Here is an 18,724-nt window from a genome sequence, read left to right on the forward strand (position 1 = left end):
TATGTAACTGCATTCTGCACAGAGGTAGCTTCTGAATTGAATCTTAAGCACCAAATGTCTCACCTGAATAGAAAATCTTTTCTTCATATTAGAGAATGAGAGTACTCCTTGGTTATTGCAGTTGCCTGCCTAGACTGATTAGGACCTTGTCTGCCTCTTGTCACTAATGAACACTATGTGTATGTGGGTTAGGGGTATGTGGGAGGGAGGAGAGCTGGCCTTGGCTTCCGTCCAGAATTATTGACCTATAAATCACCTTTATTGAACTTCATTCCAGATTGTCAGACATACCCACAGATAAGGAGTCCTATCACTTCTGCAGCTGTTTTGGAGCAGGTCTGGTGGTAATGCCCTTATCAATGTCTAGGTGTGTTCTCAGTCTTTGATTTGCAATTGTGAATGAAGTGGTTTTCTTGTTTTCTAGGAGCCTGAAAAAGGCTAAACCCAAAGCCATTCATTAACCATAATGAAATTATGTTTTATAGTGTTACACAGATTTATAAGTAGGCAGTCCTTCAGTTTCCTTAAGGCTAAATTTGGGACTATCTGGAATTCAACCTCCAAGTTTTTTTGTGTGTGTGAGACATCACACACACGCACACACACACACCACACACACACACGCACAAGGTACTAGTCTTGCAGAAAAAGAAGCCCCGTACATTCTCCTCTAGGTCCTCTCAAATTGATTCTGCCCTGAAATAAATCCTCTTCTTGTCATTTCATAGATGACTTTAGAGCCAGTCTAAAGTCACACAATAAGAAAGTCCCAGGGCCAAGTCCAGAACCTTAGGGTTCTGGCTCTTAGTTGAGTTTTAGGGTTCAGTAACCCAAAACTACTGCTAAAACATGTTTTTGAAGATAAACAACTTTACTGCAAAAGGAAGTGCTTCAAAGCCCTTCAATTCAGAATGAAACCTGAGATTTGGCAGCATTAGCTGAAATCACAGTTTTCTGAAGGAAAGCTCGATTGCAAAATAATCTCAACGTATTCAGGTACAGACAACAACTGAGGAAACTTTTAGTATGAGCCTAAGTTAGTGATAAGGAAAGAGTAAAAGCAGGTTACTAGTGCAGTGTGAACTTGTGCTGCGGGCATGTTGATTAGGAACAGTGTAGAGCCTTTTAATTTGGGGGGATTACTGGGGCCAAGTTCTGGAATCCAAAGTCTCTCCATGTAAATGCTGTTGCGTGAGACAGTGTAAACTGGCTCAAGTCAGGCCCCGAGAAGGTAGGGCGCTTCACTGAGGTCTGCAGGCCAGGCAAAGCCGCGACTGGCTTCCAGGCTTGCTGAAGCCATCACAGTCTCAATGCAGAGCATCCCTGGGCAGCCCCTGGTTGGATAAGAGGAAAAGAGCTTGGGAATGAGAAGGACGGAAACAAAGTGTCTTCCCTCTGTTGCTCAGAGGCTGCTGTAATTAACCAGTTGCAGGAAACTGGCAGCCCCCTCAGCTTCAATAGAGCCTTCATGTCAGCCAGCAGCTGAGACGCTGGCAGGGATTCCATTCACTGTGCTGGGTTTAGCTGTGGATCCTAAAGGGGTGCCAGGCGTGGACCTGGAGATCTCCGTGGAGCAGTAGACTCACATGCTGCTCAGTTTTGTGATTGATGGGAAAGTACTTTGGAGCACCGAGGAGGAGAATTCTCGGGAAGATTTGAACTGGTTGGGAGGCAAAGCTCTTTTCTATTGCCTGTGAGTAATTTCACTGTTTCTGCCTCCTAACTAATTAGTTTTGCATGAATTTTTCTTCATCATCTGCTACCAGTAGAAAAAGATCACGTGGTAAAAGGATTCGTCCTTACTATGAACTTTTTTTTTTTTCTAAATGTCTTTTTAAAAACGTGGAAAGTGGTGATTCCCTATTTCTGTCGTGGCTTTTGAAGATCGCAACTGGCCGAACTACCTTAGTGTCTTGATTCAGCTATGGTAATACCTTGCAAGCAGTCTTTGGACAGAAGAGATCTATTCATCCTGTACAATATATCTCGAACCCTGGTGCTGTTTACAACTCTCTGAGGCCTAGGGGGTGCCTGGATTTTGGATACCAGAAGACTCACAGGTTGACCCCTCTGTTCTGGGTGTAGCCCACTGCCTGTTTTAGGGGAGGAGTCTCTGAGTCTTAGATTTTTGGGGTCACTGTTTCTTTAATAAAGTCTCACTACAAATAATGGAATTGGGTGGTGACTGTTCTGGAATTCCACTCTGTCTCCAGTTTGAAGCTCCACCTTTGGAGGAAGCAAAATGTTTCCATTGAGCAGAATGCAGCCAGCGTGCTGCTGAGACATCCACACCAGTCTTCGCTGCCTTTAAACAACAGGCCTTGGAAACTCCCCATCACCTCTGTTGGGAAAGGCCCTGCCAGGTGTCCCAGATGACCCTGCTTTTGCCCCCTTGGTACTTCTTTCTTTTCCTTGAATGGCCTCCCCTGCTGCAGAGAGTAAGCAGCTGCTGCTCTGTGTAGAGGCTCATTCAAGAGAAGCTCTGCCCCTCCTGTCCTCCCAAAGTGACTTGCATGTGACGCCTGCAGGTTGGAGCGCTCCTCAGCACCCTGTCAGTCACTTGGGAATGCCTGCAGGTAGAAGTCCAGGTTAAACACAAGAAAGGGTGGTCATCCCATGAGGTTTTACCAGGGGCAACATTCAGGGGCTACCCCTGTAGAATTCAGAGCATGGAGTCAGACCCTGCCAACGAGCAGCTGTGTAACCTTTGGCAAGCTAACATCTCTGTATCTGTTTTCTCATCTGCAAAATGGCAGTAATAATAGTTTCTATACCATAGGCTTGTTGTGAGAACTAATGAATTCGTTTATGGAGAGCACCTGGAGCAGTGCTGGGTATACAGAAAGCTAGGCTCTAAGTGCTAGCTGTCACCTCCATCCGTAGTATTCTCCAACCCTTTTATTTTTCCAGTATAATTCTAAGTTCCTTGAGGCCAGGGAACAACGCATTTTACTTACAGAATTGCAGTAATTGCTGGCAGTGTCACGGGGCATAGCAGGTATTTAATAATAGATTAGGTCTCTTCATTTCTTTAGCTCAATCCCGGATCTATTAAGTTCCTACTGTGTGCTTAGACTCCTTCATATACACTGACTTTTTAAATCCTTCACCAAATATCACGAGGAAGTTTCTGTTATGCCCACTGTGTAAATGAGGGCATTGAGATTTTTGGTTTTCTTTTTAGAGGAGGAGGTCTAGCCCAATGTCGCACAGCAAACGACAAATAAGATGACTTTCAGGGTTTTCACAATGTCAGAAAATATTCAAAATACTGTGTTAGTTTGAGTGTGCCGGAAAGCAGGTGCCAAGACATGAGTAGATGTGCAAGGCGTTTACGGAAGGAGCATCTCTGAAGGAAAAAAAGGGAGGAGGCAGCGAAGAGAAGGCAGGGGAACCTTCAGACCATGCTGCAGGTCTGGAAGGAGGAGGTTTGGGTAGAAAGAGCCCTCAACTGTAGCTCTGTTCCAAGAAAACTTTGACTGGGCCCAGGGGATCCTTGTGTCAACGTTGTCTGCTGGAGGAGCTCTGTGTCTCCCAGAAGTGGACCTGTATGCCCTCACCATGCTCTGTCCCTGGCTGGAGCAGCCCCCAGGAATGGTGGTGCTGGTGTGGACATGGTAGAGCCAGTCAGTAATGTTCCTTGAAGCGGGAGATCTGAGTAGACAGCCACAGGGACCTGACCTATAAACATGGCTTGTTGAGACCAGCACAGCTCTTCCATGTGGCAGGACTCAAGACCATGTGTCCCGGCACTCTCAGTGGCCCGTGATGGGCTTCTGAGCTCAAGGCATGTTGTTGACTGTAACTCCCCAAACTGTATTGTCTTTTGTGTGACTCACCTCTCCCTGAGAGATAATGAGAGTGAAAGTTCTCCTAGAGTGATTGAATGTGAAAGTTTAAACTCTGAAACAAGGATGGGACTTGCTTTGTTGGAGATGCTGTCAGGGCACAGGTCTGTGGAGGTGTTTGACATTCAGAGCCGAGGCGGTGGAGTTTCTTATGGAGGCCTCTCAAGGCTAGGCTCTCTGTTCGTTCTTCTTTAAAGGCGTAGGTAGGACACTTTCAGCTCATCACATTATGGTGAAACAAAAAGTATTTGATCTGCTACCTCCATGCTGTTGTTAATATTGTGTTTTGCTGTTCAGCACACTCTGGCTACATTTGAGGAGTGTTCAGAGATTATATGCTGGATAAATGCTTACAAAATTCGGTGTGCAAATGATCCCTTAGGATCTAGTTCAGCTACCTTCCAAGAATTCTAATACGCCTGACTAGTGATTTCTCTCATTCTTGACATGCAGGGAAAACTTAACCCCTAGGATAAAATAAATTCCAGAGATCAAGTTGAAAATCCTACTGAGAAAAGACTATAGTCTTCAGACTTCTAAAGTTCTGTTTTCTAACCCTGATCAGTGAACATACCTTTCTTTCTTCTCGTTACCTACATACTTAGGAAGATTTTTCTTTGTACATTTATAGTGGCTGGAAAAACCATTTCTTTGGTTTATAACAAAGTTCTTATCCCGTTCCCCCAAATCCAAACCTAACGCATCTCTGGTGACTTCTTAAAAGAACTGGTTACCTAGAAGACATCAGGAGGAAAGAGCTATAAAGAAACCCACTTCCTGACTTGAGCTTCACTGGCTCACTGTCCAAGTTTGTGTCTGAGTGTTAGCTTGAATGTGTTAGACAGAGTTATTGGTGGGTTTAGAAGAAAGGTGGTTGCATTTGAATAGAGACTGCCCCTTTAAGAGAGGAACAGTCCCCTTTCTCCTGCCGCCGCCCCCACACATGTGTACTTGAGCACTTGCAGGTGTGCAGAGCCAGAGCAAAAACAAAGGTCTTTCCCTCATACCCTAAAAATGCGTAACTGTCTTGTTCTCAGACGCAAGTCAGACTGGCCAAATGAGCCTCGCTTAACCCTGTTCCAGGTGAGAGGACTCCACTGGCCAGTTGCCAGCCACCTGGCCTTGCTGTCAAGCCTGTCTTGGGCACTGATGACTGGACAAGAGGTTCTGCTTGAACCCCAGTTAATGCTGGTGGGACCCGTCTCTTTGGGCCCAAACTATTGACATTTGTGGGGAACGGTGCTGAACTTGCTCTGGGTGAGCTCTGTATAATAATTAGGTGACGAATACTTGGTGAGGAACATGAATGACTAAGGAAAAAGGTGCATCAGGAAAAGAGGATCTAAGTCCATCTGTGGCCAAGATTTCCCTAAACCGTATATGCCTGTGATACTTTCACTTGCAAAGCAGTTTGCATCTGCTATATCTTTTTGTGCATATGTACTTTTAACATAGGAACAAGGATTTCAGAGTCTTTCCTAACTTAAAAAAGTCCTAAATGGTTATTCTCATTTAAAATATTAAAAATTTTTAGATTTGTATACTTTAACTTTTTTTTCCTTAACCTCCAACTTTCTACTTGTTCAAAGTCGCCATACAAAAGGCCAATTTAATCGTTGGAAGTCTAATAAGATTTTTTCTAGTGCTTTTACATTTTTTTTAAATGCATCTTTTTTCCCTCTTGTCTTTTACTGAAAATTGTTTTTAAAAATATATTTTCTGTTGTTTCATTCTTCTTTGTAATTCCATTATTGTATATTCAGTTGCTCCTAAATTGTTCACCTCTTTTAGTCTCTTTCTCTCTCTCTCTCTCTCTCTCTCTCTCTATATATATATATATATATATATGTATATATGTAGATTTTTGTAATAAGGACTTAATTTACATTTTTATAAAGTAAAGAGAAGCAGAGATTACTATTTCCATTTTAGGGAAGGAAAAAGTAAAGCCCAGAGAGATTAAATGAGTTGCATAAGATTGCAGGGTGATTCAGGGAAGAACTGATATGGAAGCCTTGTACCCTTAACTCCCTACCCGGGGCTTTCCCACAGGCATCATATATTTTAATTTTATAGGATGCTGTCATCACTCAGTACTCCACTGCCTGACATGTAAAATGGCTTTTATTTTTAATGTTTCTGACACTCTTCCTTCTTTCGTTTTTGATCTAACATGCAAGAGACATGAACTCGGCACTCAAAGACTGGTTTTAATTGATTTGAGAGCTGTTTTCTTACTCTTTTTCATGGTTAGATACTGGCTATCTCAGCAACAAATACAAGTTTATAAAGTTGTTGTTCATCATTGTGTTCAGCAAGTATGCTTTCCAAACACCTGTCAGAATGTTCTTTGTTGTTAGAGTTGAATTACTGGAAGTTATATTCCCAATCACTGCCCTTGAGTTACTAGCCATTGATACAGGAACATGTTTATAGAATATACTGACACATAGTGAGTCTTTAAACCAAGGCTGTATTGGCCAGTTATAGAATGTGTTATACATGGAGTGTGTTAGAGATGAGATAAGATTGGGTCAGGGTGGGGCAAAGAAAATGTACAACTCAGAAGAAATGAGAGGCATAGAACGCAGCCAAAATATCAAGCACTCCTGACCCTTACTCTTCTTCAAATAATTTCCCCAGTGCCTTGATTGCCAGTCAGTCCAGCAGTACAGTTTCTTGAGTTACTCATCCTCAGGCAACAAGACTTTGTGCAGCTTCAGGTTGAGCTTGGGCCAGAGGGCAAGAAACTGTCCGGATATTTTCTGTTTTGTCCTCAAACTTAATGGAAATCAGGAGATTTGGGGACCTTTCTGAATGGTAATTTAGAAGAGGATTGACAGAAAGGGGGGGTGATGCTTGGAATGGGGAGTCATCCACCCCACCCTCAGAGGTGCGTCCTCCTGTGGTAGCATGAAAGGCAGGTTGATACACTTGTGAACAGATGGGTCATTTCTGGATTCGAATGTTCTGTTTTTGCCATCATCGTTTGGCTGTGGGTAGAGACACCTGGCTGGAAGGGAGGGGCCAGCCAGGCCTGTTCCTCTGTTTTAGGGCCACCTGCCAGATGTGTGCTATCAGGGCAGAGTCAGCCCTATTGCAAGGGTGACCAACCATGAGAGTTTCATAGGTTAAAATAAATGTGGTGTCCTGCCCACACTGAGGTATTTGATTTGACTTTTAGAACAGAGCTAAAGAGATTCGCTTCTTAAAGTAGCAAACTAACTCCCAAAGGACAGGTGGTCGTTTTCATTTTTGGGAACACGTTGATGAAATGCAGCTTGAGGGTCACCCATATTATTTGGCCCCAAATATAGTTTAATAGAGAGAAGCCATTTGAGCGGCCTTTCTAATCCTTACGCCTTTCTTCAGAGGAGGTTTGTTTCAGTAATGTAATTTAGAAAATCTTTATTGAGTACCTGCTGAAGATAAGCTATCATACCTGGCATTGAGGATATATGGCTCAATAAGATACAGTCTGTGTTCTCAAGGAGAACATGTCAAATGACACAGGAGTCATTCAACAGCAAATAATTTTTTGTTTGTTGGTGTTTGTTGGTGAGGCGCAGTTCTAGGCTTTGGGTTGAAGCAGTGAAAAAACAAAGTCCTTGTCCTTAGAGCGTATATTCTAGTGATGGGAGAAATGGACAGAGACCAAACCATTGGGGTGGTCTTGGTGTGAGCCATGTACAATGCAGACAAGAGGAGACTGCCTGGGAAGTGCCCACCCAGCGTTGACCTCCATCTGTTTGGAAGAAAGCTCCTGTGTTCGCCTCTCAGCAGAGCACAGGTGACAAGAGTGAGAACTTGTGGTTGAAATGGAAATGAGGAAGGAGTAGAAGGAAAAAGTGAAGTTCAACCTGACCCTCTTCACTTGCTGTGAGGATGTCCTTGTCACAGGCTCCCAGACCTGGAAAATGAGAAGAATGATACTGACAGATTGGCAAATGGAAGGGATTGCCATCAAGAGCATGTTACTAACGCATTGTCCTAGCCCACTGATATATATGTATTTATACTGCTCAGTTCTTAGCCTCAGGGCAAGGGACCAGAATAGCAGGGGATTTTTAATAACCAGCTCCTCATTGAGACAGATAATGGGCCTTGCAGCTCCCAGACAAGGAAATATGACCCAAATGAGCAGGAATTTACTTGAAGCTTTACGTTTTTTAAAAAAGTGAGATTGTTGCCTTAGGTTTGAGGAGCCTTGGGGGTCCCCTTAGGGGGTGAACATCCTTGGTGTGATTTGCTTTGTGGGCTTGGGAGCTCTCCAAGTTCCCACCTGGTATTTCTTCTTCTGAGCTTGTACCATGTTCTTCAAATCAGGCCTGTCAGTGTGTAGTAAGAACTGTCCTCTTCTCCAGAGGCTGAGAAGAACAAAGTAGTAGAAGGAAATTCCCCTGCAGCCGCCTGAGAGGGAGGGTGGAGAGGGAGCAGACGGCAGGGGGTGTGGAGGCTCCGTGCCATGGGAGATGGGTGTGTGGAGTGTGTGTGTGGTGCTCTCCCGCCCGCATGGTTCTGGAAAGAGACCTCCTTCTAACAGGGACCCCTCTGTTGTTGTGGCTCAGAGCTTCGACTTGAGAAGCATACTTTCCCAGTGATGCCACTGGATTCCTGATGTGTGACACTCCCGGGCAGCATCGTGAAGGGTGCTGTTGACTGCCTTGGAGATCCCAGACAGGGATACCATTGTGAGTCACATTGAACATGTGAGCTCCCCTTCCCATGACTGGCGCTATTCTTAGTACCGTTTTCTGCTCTGGGGGACAAAGGTCACTGGGACCGCAGTCCATTTGGGTAGGTGGAAGGGGCTGGGCACAGGGATGAGGGGGAGTTGCAGGGGGAATGGAGGAAGAGGCTTTACAAGTTTAGGATATAAACTTGGAGCAAGGGCAAGGGATGGGACCCTGGAGCCCTGTGGGGTTGGGCAGACCTCTGCTAAGCAGCACAGAATCACCTTCTAGAAGAGTCGTAACTGGGAGTGCTGGACTCATTCATTGTCTACACCAGTTTTGGGTGTAAGAACTTCTGATGGGCCTGGATGTGGGTGTCGCTGGCGGATCTGTGTAGCCAGTGTGCCTTCCAACCCCAGAGCTGCCTCTAAGCTTTGGGTTTCCAAGTGGCCCCGAAGTCCCCTCCCAGACCTGAAGTGAGGGTGATGTATTGCTGTGGAAACAGGCTCCTGTGTTAGCCTATCCATTGGCCCAGCCAGGACCTGAGCCCACCCCGGCCCAGTGTTTCTGGCTGGAAGAACGTTTCCATGTCTTTCCTAGTTCTCTTGCTCCCCACAACAAAAAGGCAGTTTAGGAGTCAGCCAAAAGGTGCTAGAGAGGAAGCTTCAGCGGCTGTCATGAGCTCCTCTCACTTGGTACAAAAATGTGGGCTTTCTGAGGGGTGAGCCCTGTGTGTACAGGTTAGGCCGGAGTTTGCCTGTGGGGTTTCTCTGCAGGAATCGGGGGAAGGAGCCTGGAACTGACATCTCTGTTATGTTGACTGTCCTATTGTGAAGCCAATGGGAGAGAATTCTTCCCATTCATATTCCCATTATTTCTTTAGGTATCTGCTTTTCCTGTCTATCCTCCCTCTTTTCTTGGGTGTAAACAGAAAAAAAGAGTTAGAGAGCTCTGCACCTAGGACTTGGGCTTCTAGGGCCTGAATTTAATTTTTTTTCATTCCTTTTGAACAAAGGAAAAGTCACAATGAGGACAAAAGTCCTCCGGCGAGTACTCACTCTGTCCCAGACTCACTGGGTCCTATACGCTGACATCACAGAGAAAGGGCAGGGCGGGGCATCTACAGCCTATGACTGCTTGACATTTCAATTTGGAAAATGCACTGGTAGAAAAGGAAAACTAACCATTCCGTCAGAGGTTCTTCCTCTGGGAGCCGGTGCAAACCACGGGAATCAAAGGTCCCCTCTCTGCATTGTGACTACCAAGTCCCAAGGGCAGGAGACTGCAGTGCGCTCCTGGGCCCTGTTTTCCAGCATGGGCAGATGTGCTGACCGCTCCCCGCCAAAGACTCATCTGGCGGAAGGATCTCGATCTTTCCATCCTTTTCCTCGGCTTGGTGTCATGAGACCCTGTGCCCCAGAGAGATTTCAGATAGTGGAAGAGAGGCTAAGGTGAACACCGGGAAGAAGAAACAATGAAGTAACATAACATAACGGCTGCCACAAGAGGATGCTGGAAACATCAGCTGTGGAGGTGCAGGCGGGGGCGGGGGCGGGGGCTGGCGCAGCCACTGGTGGTCAGATGACTGGGAGAACCGCTGGCTATCCCATGTCCTGCAACTGCTATGAGAAGTCGGGGAGAGAGTTTTTAAAGTCAGGTCCCCTTATCCCTTGCAACATTGCACTTAGGCAGGCAGTTTAGATGCCAGGCCTTTGGCCCCGTCATGTCCAGGGGGACAACGGTAGCATTGAGATGAAGAATCTGGGGCCAGGCTGCCTGGGTTCCAGTCCTGGCTGCTCCACTGCTGATCTAAATGGCCTCGCAGTGTGTCAGTTTTCTCTGCTGTGAAGTGGGGGAAACAAATAGCACAACAGTTATATCCACCCCACAGAATTATCGCGGGGAATGAAGGAAACGAGTGCAGGGTGTCACAGTGTCTGCAGCGCAGTAGGTGCCCCATCAATCATAGTACTCCTTCGTTTTTCTCGGTCAGGGTCTAAAGCAAACCCCTCTCCTCCGAGGCTGCTTTGACGTAGCTTTGGGGTAGGTGGGTTTTCTTCATGTCTCTCTTCAGTCTCTAGAGTTATTGTGAGTTTCTCCAAGAAACCTGTTCTGTGGCCACGGCTCTGGCAGCTGCCTTTCTTGAGAGCGATTTACTGTTTTACCTCTTTGTGTCTGTTAGGATGGCTTCTCAGTGGGTTCCTCTGAGAATGTCACGGTTAGTTTGGTGAACCCAGGCAGAGAATGAGTAGCTCACGCCTTTAGGCAACTCCCAAGAAACCTGCAAATGTCCCTGAGTTGAATACAAAATGGTTTTTACTGAATGAAAGTAGAAACAGAGGAAGCTAGGGCTTTACCAGGGCAGCCCTCTGGGCTGTTGTTCGAATGTTCCTTTATTTTGTAGGCATTCACTGACTCATTTTATTCTGGAATACATGTAAGGTATTTCTTGCAAGATGGTTTTAAAGAGCTAATGGTCCATTCTCAGAAAGAGGAGGTAGAGCTATTCCATGTTTTCATATTCAGCGTGGCAAGTGCTGAGGAGGAGCCTTGGAAACCACCATTAGGAAGTTGTTACTGGAGGAGGACTTCCTTTGGCTGTGCGATGATAGCTCGCGTCAGTAGCTGTTTCTTTACTTCACTGGAGGTTGCCCTGGTCCTTTGAGTCTAAAGGCCTGGGTGCTAGACCCAGCACCATCATTTCGCTAACTGTGGCTCGGAGCAAAGTCACAGTACTTTGCTGAGCACCTTTTCCGCGCCAACAGAAAGGAAGCCGAAAGACCGCTTGTGCTTCTCCCTACAGCAGAGGGTTGGGTGTGGATTTTAGGAGCAAGCACAATGATGCATGTGAACATGTCTTGTACAAATACGAGATTCCACAAGACATTACCCTTATAGATTATGAAGGCAATGTCTTTTTTAGATTGAGGGGGAACCTAAAGTTTGTTTCCTGTTAAATCTCAGTTTACTTTGGATCAGACAAATTTGCAACTCTGGTGAAAAATTAGAGCCTTAGTGAGCAGAGCTTTCCTGTATGAGCTGGAGCTTCCTGGGCTATCTCAAGAGATGTGGACTGGTTCTTTCCCAGTCCCGCTCTGCCCAGTTTATGTTATAAGGGACAGTGTAGACATGTAACAAGCAACACGGACTTTTGAACCCCTATTTGTCTCTCTACCTACACCTATAAATTAAGAATCCCTGGGGCATTGTCATTTCAAATGAGAAAGTTATCCTGAATGGAAATCGGTGTGAATATAAACCTTTTAGCATAGAATAAATTGACTGTCAGGGTATTGATGGCTAAGACAGAAAAGTGTGTGTGTGTGTGTGTGTGTGTGTGTGTGTGCGCGTGCGCATGTGTAATTTAGAATATACTGAACCTATGTAGAATTTCTGAGGCAGTCCCCATCTGACCTCTGAGGATTTCCTGGGTGAAAAGTTAATCCCTCAAATAGTAATGATGCTTTTTTTTTTTTTTTTTTTTTTTTTTAGTTTGGGTGCTTTCCTGTAAGTGGACTGGAAGGGAGGGTGGTGGCAGTGGAGGGAAATACTATGACTGAGCAGATATTTAACATCTATTTCCTTGTGAGAGGGCCCGAGGATAGTGACCCTTCTTCCTCACAAATCAGGGGCCACAGGCTGCCTACCAGAGAGCAGTGCTCATGAGCCATAACTTCTGCTCAGAAGTGGCAAAGACGTTCATTCCGTCGTTAATATGTTTCTTACTTCTGAAGGCAAAAATAACGACTTAGCTTTTGAAGGTGTAAAAGATGATGCTACCTTAGAATACCCCAGAGGATAGGCACAGTATTCTCTTTCTAGAATTTGCTTAGCAATAAAAATGAACCAATCCTTAAGTTAATCAAAATAAGGCACTTGACACATTTTCTTCCATGCTTTTGTTTTATAGGGAGGCCTTTGTCTTTTCTATCTGTTAGAGCTCATAACACTTCCTCTGACATGTGCACTATCTGTTGCCTTCATTTTCTCCTGGCTGGATGGGCTGAGAGAAGAGGGATGTGGGAGTGCCGTGTGTGGGGGGATTAGCTGCGTAGAGTGCTGAGTATCTGGTGTAATGATTCACAATGGCTTGTGTTTCTAGGCAGTGGACCAATCCAGCTGTGGCAGTTTCTTCTGGAATTACTCACTGATAAATCCTGTCAGTCTTTTATCAGCTGGACAGGAGATGGCTGGGAATTCAAACTTTCTGACCCAGATGAGGTAAGGAAGGAGGGGCTTGCGAGTACTGTGCTGAGGAAGGATGAGAGAGAACCCCCTGGAAGGGGTGGTGTGGACCTGAATGACATTTTCCAGGACTGCGATGCCCAGCTCTGCCACTTGCCACTCCCGGAGCAAGCTAGGTAGCCTGTCTGAGCCCCAGTTTCATTATTTGGAAAATAGAGAAAATATCTATGTTACCCATTTGTCTTACAGGATTAGCTGATAGGAGGCACTAATGTGCCTGGCAGTAGGTCGGTTATCACCCACAGAGCTGCCTCCTGCGACTTAGCCTCTTCCTAGCCCCGTGGCTCTGTGAGTGTGAAAGGGGCTAGACAGTTCAAGAGGCCTTGGGAGATTGGCTCATTAGTTTCTTATTTCATTACACACATGCTTATGGAGTAGTGGTTCTGTGCCATGCCCAATTCTGAGGATAAAAAACAGTGAAGAAGAGAGACAACATCTTTGTTCTGGCAGACATGAGAAAATATTTGTGCCCTGGTATGGAAAGAAGCACTTCCTGTTGATGAAAGACAGCTCAGCTCCTCCACTTCACACTTGCCTGTTAGATTTCATGCTTGCAAAGCAAGGAGATTTTACTAATAATATGGGGAAAGAGGAGAGCGTATAGTGTGGCTTTTCATTTATTTTTTAAAGTCAAATATTTAATCCTATTCCACAGAAGTTCAGGGTCACTCTGTTTTCATCAACTTAAAGAATCACTGTGACTCCCATCCCCGCCCAACCCATGAAAAATGGAATTCAGAAGCGACAGGCCGGAAAACTATTTTCTATATGTACGTGAATCTCAAATCATCTTACTGGGGCATCATGGGTCACCGTGAATGGGTATAGCATAGGCATACAAACATCTATATTTGGTCTATCTTGTAGATTTTTGCCTACTCCTCCTTTATTTTTCTTTTTAAATTTCAGGTGGCCAGGAGATGGGGAAAGAGGAAAAACAAACCTAAGATGAATTATGAGAAACTGAGCCGTGGCCTACGCTACTATTACGACAAAAACATCATCCACAAGACAGCGGGGAAACGCTACGTGTACCGCTTTGTGTGTGACCTGCAGAGCCTGCTGGGGTACACCCCTGAGGAGCTGCACGCCATGCTGGACGTCAAGCCAGATGCCGATGAGTGATGGCACTGAAGGGGCTGGGGAAACCCTGCTGAGACCTTCCAAGGACAGCCGTGTTGGTTGGACTCTGAATTTTTAATTGTTATTCTATTTTTTATTTTCCAGAACTCATTTTTTACCTTCAGGGGTGGGAGCTACGTCAGTTGCAGCTGTAATCAATTGTGTGCAGTTGGAAAAGGAAAGCCAGGACTTGTGGGGTGGGTGGGACCAGAAATTCTTGAGCAGATTTTCAGGAGAGGGAGAAGGGTCTTCTCAGAAGCTGGAAGGCTGTGGCTTAAGAGAGAAAGAAGACTAATGTGTCCAATCATTTAAAAAAAATCACCCATGAAAAAGTGTCTTGAGTTGTGGACCCATTAGCAAGAGACATTGTCACATCAGAACTCATGAAACTGATGTAAGACAATTAATTTGCTTTTGTTTTTAGGTCTGGGAGGGCAAAAAAGAGGTGGGTGGGATGAAACACGTTTTGGGGGGGATGCACTAAAAGCTGAGAACTATTTACCTATCACTCTAGTTTTGAAACAAAGATGGACTTCAGTGGGGAGGGGCCAAAACCATTGTTGTGTTACAATTTATTTTATTAAATTTTGTGCCAGTATTTTTTTTTTCTTAAAAATCGTCTTAAGCTCTAAGGTGGTCTCAGTATTGCAATATCATGTAAGTTTGTTTTTATTTGCCGGCTGAGGATTCTGTCACAGTGAAAGAAAACTGTTTATATAGACCCCATTGGAAAAGCAAAACGCTCTCACTGAGATCAGGGATCCCAAATTCATGGGACTTATATAAGAAGGACAATTAATGCTGATTTGGGTACAGGGGAATTATGTGTGTGAATGTCATCTACAATTAAGAAAATATTAGTACATCCCTTTACTTACTTGTTATTAGTGGATTCTCGGGGTTTGGACTTAATGTTGAGCTAAGAAGCATTAAGTCTTTGAACTGAATGTATTTTGCATCCCTGGTTTTGGACCACAGTAAACGTAGGAGCACTGTTGAAGTCATGGAAAGGAGATCGAAGGAGGAAGATTGACTTGGTTCTTTCTTAGTCCTATATCTGTAGCATAGATGACTTGGAATAAAAGCTGTATGCATGGGCATTACCCCTCAGGTCTTAAGAAATAAGTCCTGAACGCATGTCGTTCCAAACTAACACTCTGTAATTTTTCTTTTATGTCTTATTTTCCAAGAATCATCCATTTTTTGCACCCCTCACCCCCAACTCTGTTATTCAGTAGAGAGAAATGTATGGCTTTCTGATTGGTGAGTGAAAGAGTAACTTGAGACATGACCTAAGTTGAAGAGTTTAGACTTGCTGAGGTTTAGAAGTGATGGAAATGAAGAGAGCATTTCAATAAAATGTGACTTGGCTGTCTTTGGAAGAGAAGTGCAAGGCTTTCCTTTGAATAATTTAAATTAGTCCGGTAGGATGTCAGGTGAGACTGTGTATGCAAAATGAATGGCACAGGTGATGCTAGGGCCTCATACTTGGGTCTGATGTCTTGGCACAGGGTAAGTAAAGGTTAATTCCAGAAGAGAGGAATGACTTGAAGGCAAAGGAAACAAAGGAAGGCGGTTCGGTGAGGAGAATAAGGTTGTCCATGAGATTTGAATAGATTTTTAGTTTCCCCAATGTTTAAATACAAACATAGTCAAGCAAGGTAGTCATCTTTCTGCTGGTTGTGAGGGGGAATCTGAAAATGGAGTTTTGGGGGAAAAGTCAACATCTAACTCGTGAGGAAAAGTGCCTAATACAATTAGAACCTCCCTCACTCTATAGTTGCCCCGTTGAAAGGACGAGGAGGAGGGGTGGCGTTTTTGGACTTCCGTGAGAGAAGGAAAGACGTATTTCAGGTAAGCTTCTCAGGGCTGGCCCTTTTTGGGATTTGGATGAGAAATTGGAAGTACTAACTACTTTCTAGTGTATCTTTAAGAAAATTGATTGTTGTTTACTCCCAGATCCTCTTGCAGACGCAGAATTATCAGGAACATAGCTCTGTGATTCATGAGTGTACCCATACTGATGAATTGGAGCATCCATGTGGAAAGCGAAGGCAGAATTATCCCAGCTGTGTTATTTTGATCTTTTGGATGCAGGTGCCTTAATGAAGCTCTCAAAATATTTTAGGAGCTGCTCAGGGAGTGTTGGGTGGAACTGTTTGGACTACATTGTTTTCTCTTAGATTATGTGATTTTTGTTGGGCACTGGCAAAAGGTGTGTGTGAATGTGTGCATGTGTGTGAATGGTGTGTGTGTGTGTGTGTGTGTGTGTGTTTGCAGACATGCAAAACTGCAGCTGAAATAATACCTGAGATTTCTAGGTAAGTCTTTCCACATTTCAATAATGGGTAAGAGTAGAACCAAGGCCGGGTATCAATTATTGCTTGCTGTTTGCAACCAGGCATAAAATCACTTTCTCAAAGCATCCACCGTTCCTGTTAAATTTATGTTGGAAGCTCTCCTTCTGTGAGTGTAACTCCTGCAGTTCCTCTAGCAGATAAGATATAAGAAAGTGCCTCCTAGTGCTCCTCCGCCCGCTTGTTTGCTAAAATTCCCTTTCTCTCTAGGTCCACCATTTTCAGGATTTGTAGATAGTGTATTAATTAAGACAGCTTTGTCGATCTGGCCAGATGTTTTTTCTCCTTTGTCCAAAGGCCAGAGACCATCCCAGGAAGAGTGGTGGGTGGTTTATACACTGGAAATGTTGCGTTTATGCTTTTTAAAAACACATGTTAACTTCAGAGGAAGGATGGGCAAATCTGGTCTAGCTGGGTGAAACCCTTATTTTCCCAGAGATGCCTTAACCTTTGTCGGTTTTGGCTTTAGGGTTCAGAGTCACTTTTGTTCCCTTCCTCATTCTGGGGAGGGACTTCCCTACATAGAGCCCTGATTTTGTGGCTGTGGGGATCGGAGGTAGCATTCAAAGATCAGATGTGCTTTTCCTCACTTTGGAGATGAACACTCTGGGTTTTAGAGCATTAACCTGCCTAACCTTCATGGTGAGAAATACACCTTCTCTCTTCTAGTCATGCTGTGCATGCCGCTTACTCTGTTGGGGTCTATATAAATTTGTTGAACTCTTACCTACATTCCAAAGAAGTTTCAAGGAACCATAAATATATGTATACATATACATATATAAAATATATATATTAAAATAAAATTATCAGGAATACTGCCTCAGTTATTGAACTTTTTTTTAAGAATACATTTTTTTTTAAGCTGAGAAGTATAGGGATGAAAAAGATGTTATATTGTGTTTGACTATTTTCCAACTTGTATTTTCATATAATTTATATTTTTTAAAAGCTGAAAATTTAGAAGCAAAATGAAAAAAAGGAAAAGCAGGTGCTTTTTAAAAATCAGAACTGAGGTAGCTTAGAGATGTAGCGATGTAAGTGTCGATGTTTTTTTTTTTTTTTTTTAAATGCAAAAAAATTCTTATGGCGGAGTTTTTTGTTTGTTTATTTTAGTAGCTGATGCTGGCACATCATTTTGCTGGAGAGTTTTTTATATACTGTAGCCTGATTTCATATTGTATTTTAAACTGTGTGAAATTAAAAACAAAGAATTTCATTCATAATGCTGTGGCTTTGGCTTGATTCTTTCTTGTCTGGATCATGTATTAAAGCAGAACAAATCAACCAACCAGAGGCAAGCACAGAGGGATGCAGTTTAGTCTTTCTGATCTCACTAGCTCAGGACCATTGGTGATAAAGATTTCCTAATAAGGTGAGAACTATAATAGGAATATAGGGAAGTCATCAAACATCCCAAACATTGAATATATTTTGTCATCCTTTGTAGAATGTCCCTGGCCTTGTCAGACCTAATTTCTTCATGTCTGAAGGACTAAGAGCCATGTGAAGAAAATTTTTAATGACTCAACAGATAAACATTTGATTTCAGCTAGGTACCGTTCCTGATATGAATACAGAAAGTTGAACATCTTTAGTGGATCCTGTGGGAAAGGAGCAGTATTCTTGTGTCCACCATTGATAGTAATTTTGCTCTGTGGCAACTTGGGCCCTTCACATCCATCTCCTTGGCCCCAACTCTTTCACTGGGGCTGAAGATTGGGAATAATAATATCTGTCAGAACCCCTAGCAACCCATGCCATAAATAAAATCATATTTATAAGTGCTTTGGAGGGGACTGCTTAGGAACACATCGTGCATGGTGCTTTTTCCTTGTTGCTGAAACTGTAGAAGGTGGATGTTTTTAATTAACACCAACATTTGCAACATGAATCCCAGCTCACAGCTGGAAAGTGAATTTTTGCTGAATTGTTCACAAAGAGAGCTCTGTCTTTGGAAAATCTGTTTCTTCAGGCCTGGAGCTTGAGGTTTGCTGAGTACACGTTAAGCACGGACTGTGTGGTCTGGTGGTCAGGGAGCAGGACTGGCCGCGAAGAAGCCTCCAGCCCCTGAATCCTGGTCAAGCCACTAACATTTACTGGAGACTTTGGGAAAAATGGCTTCAGGTCCTTACATTTTGTTTTTAGTTTTCAACTGCAAACCTGGGCAAAGCCACAATTCCTGAGCCAACCTGAGGCCACATTTGAACTCTTCTGAATAAACAGCACACAGAGAATAGGTTTCTGCTTCAGTCAAGGATTCAACCAGAGAGCTTTCCTTCAATGCCAGGTTGCTGTTATCCCTCCAAGTACCTGACTTAATGCTCACCAGGGTCAAAGATGCAAGATGTACTTGAATGAAATCAGCTTAGGCCTACCCTTCTCCCACTAGGAGCTAGAGTTCAGATGAGGAACCCTCAGGCAACCGGGGTTTGGTGATTTCTCTTAACAATACTGCTGAGACCATGGTTGAAGCTGC

General features: G+C 44.0%; 1 protein-coding gene across 7 annotated transcripts in view; it reads left to right on the plus strand.

Annotated features, from left to right (window-relative positions):
* ETS1 (ETS proto-oncogene 1, transcription factor) overlaps positions 1-17,471 on the plus strand; it is a 127,764-nt gene extending 110,293 nt beyond the window's left edge. For 5 of the 7 annotated variants that reach the window (XM_021926740.2, XM_021926739.2, XM_003910944.5 and 2 more), the window contains 2 exons: positions 12,624-12,742; positions 13,676-17,471. In XM_021926740.2, coding sequence (XP_021782432.1) covers positions 12,624-12,742; positions 13,676-13,891 — 335 coding nt within the window. In that variant the 3' untranslated portion in view covers positions 13,892-17,471. The remainder of the gene's footprint in view (positions 1-12,623; positions 12,743-13,675) is intronic. The other 2 variants (XM_009187653.4, XM_021926741.2) reach the window with 1 other exon arrangement.
* Positions 17,472-18,724: the final 1,253 nt, after the last annotated feature.

This window comes from Papio anubis, chromosome 12 (assembly GCF_008728515.1).
Source record: "Papio anubis isolate 15944 chromosome 12, Panubis1.0, whole genome shotgun sequence".
Classification (NCBI taxonomy): Eukaryota; Metazoa; Chordata; class Mammalia; order Primates; family Cercopithecidae; genus Papio; species Papio anubis.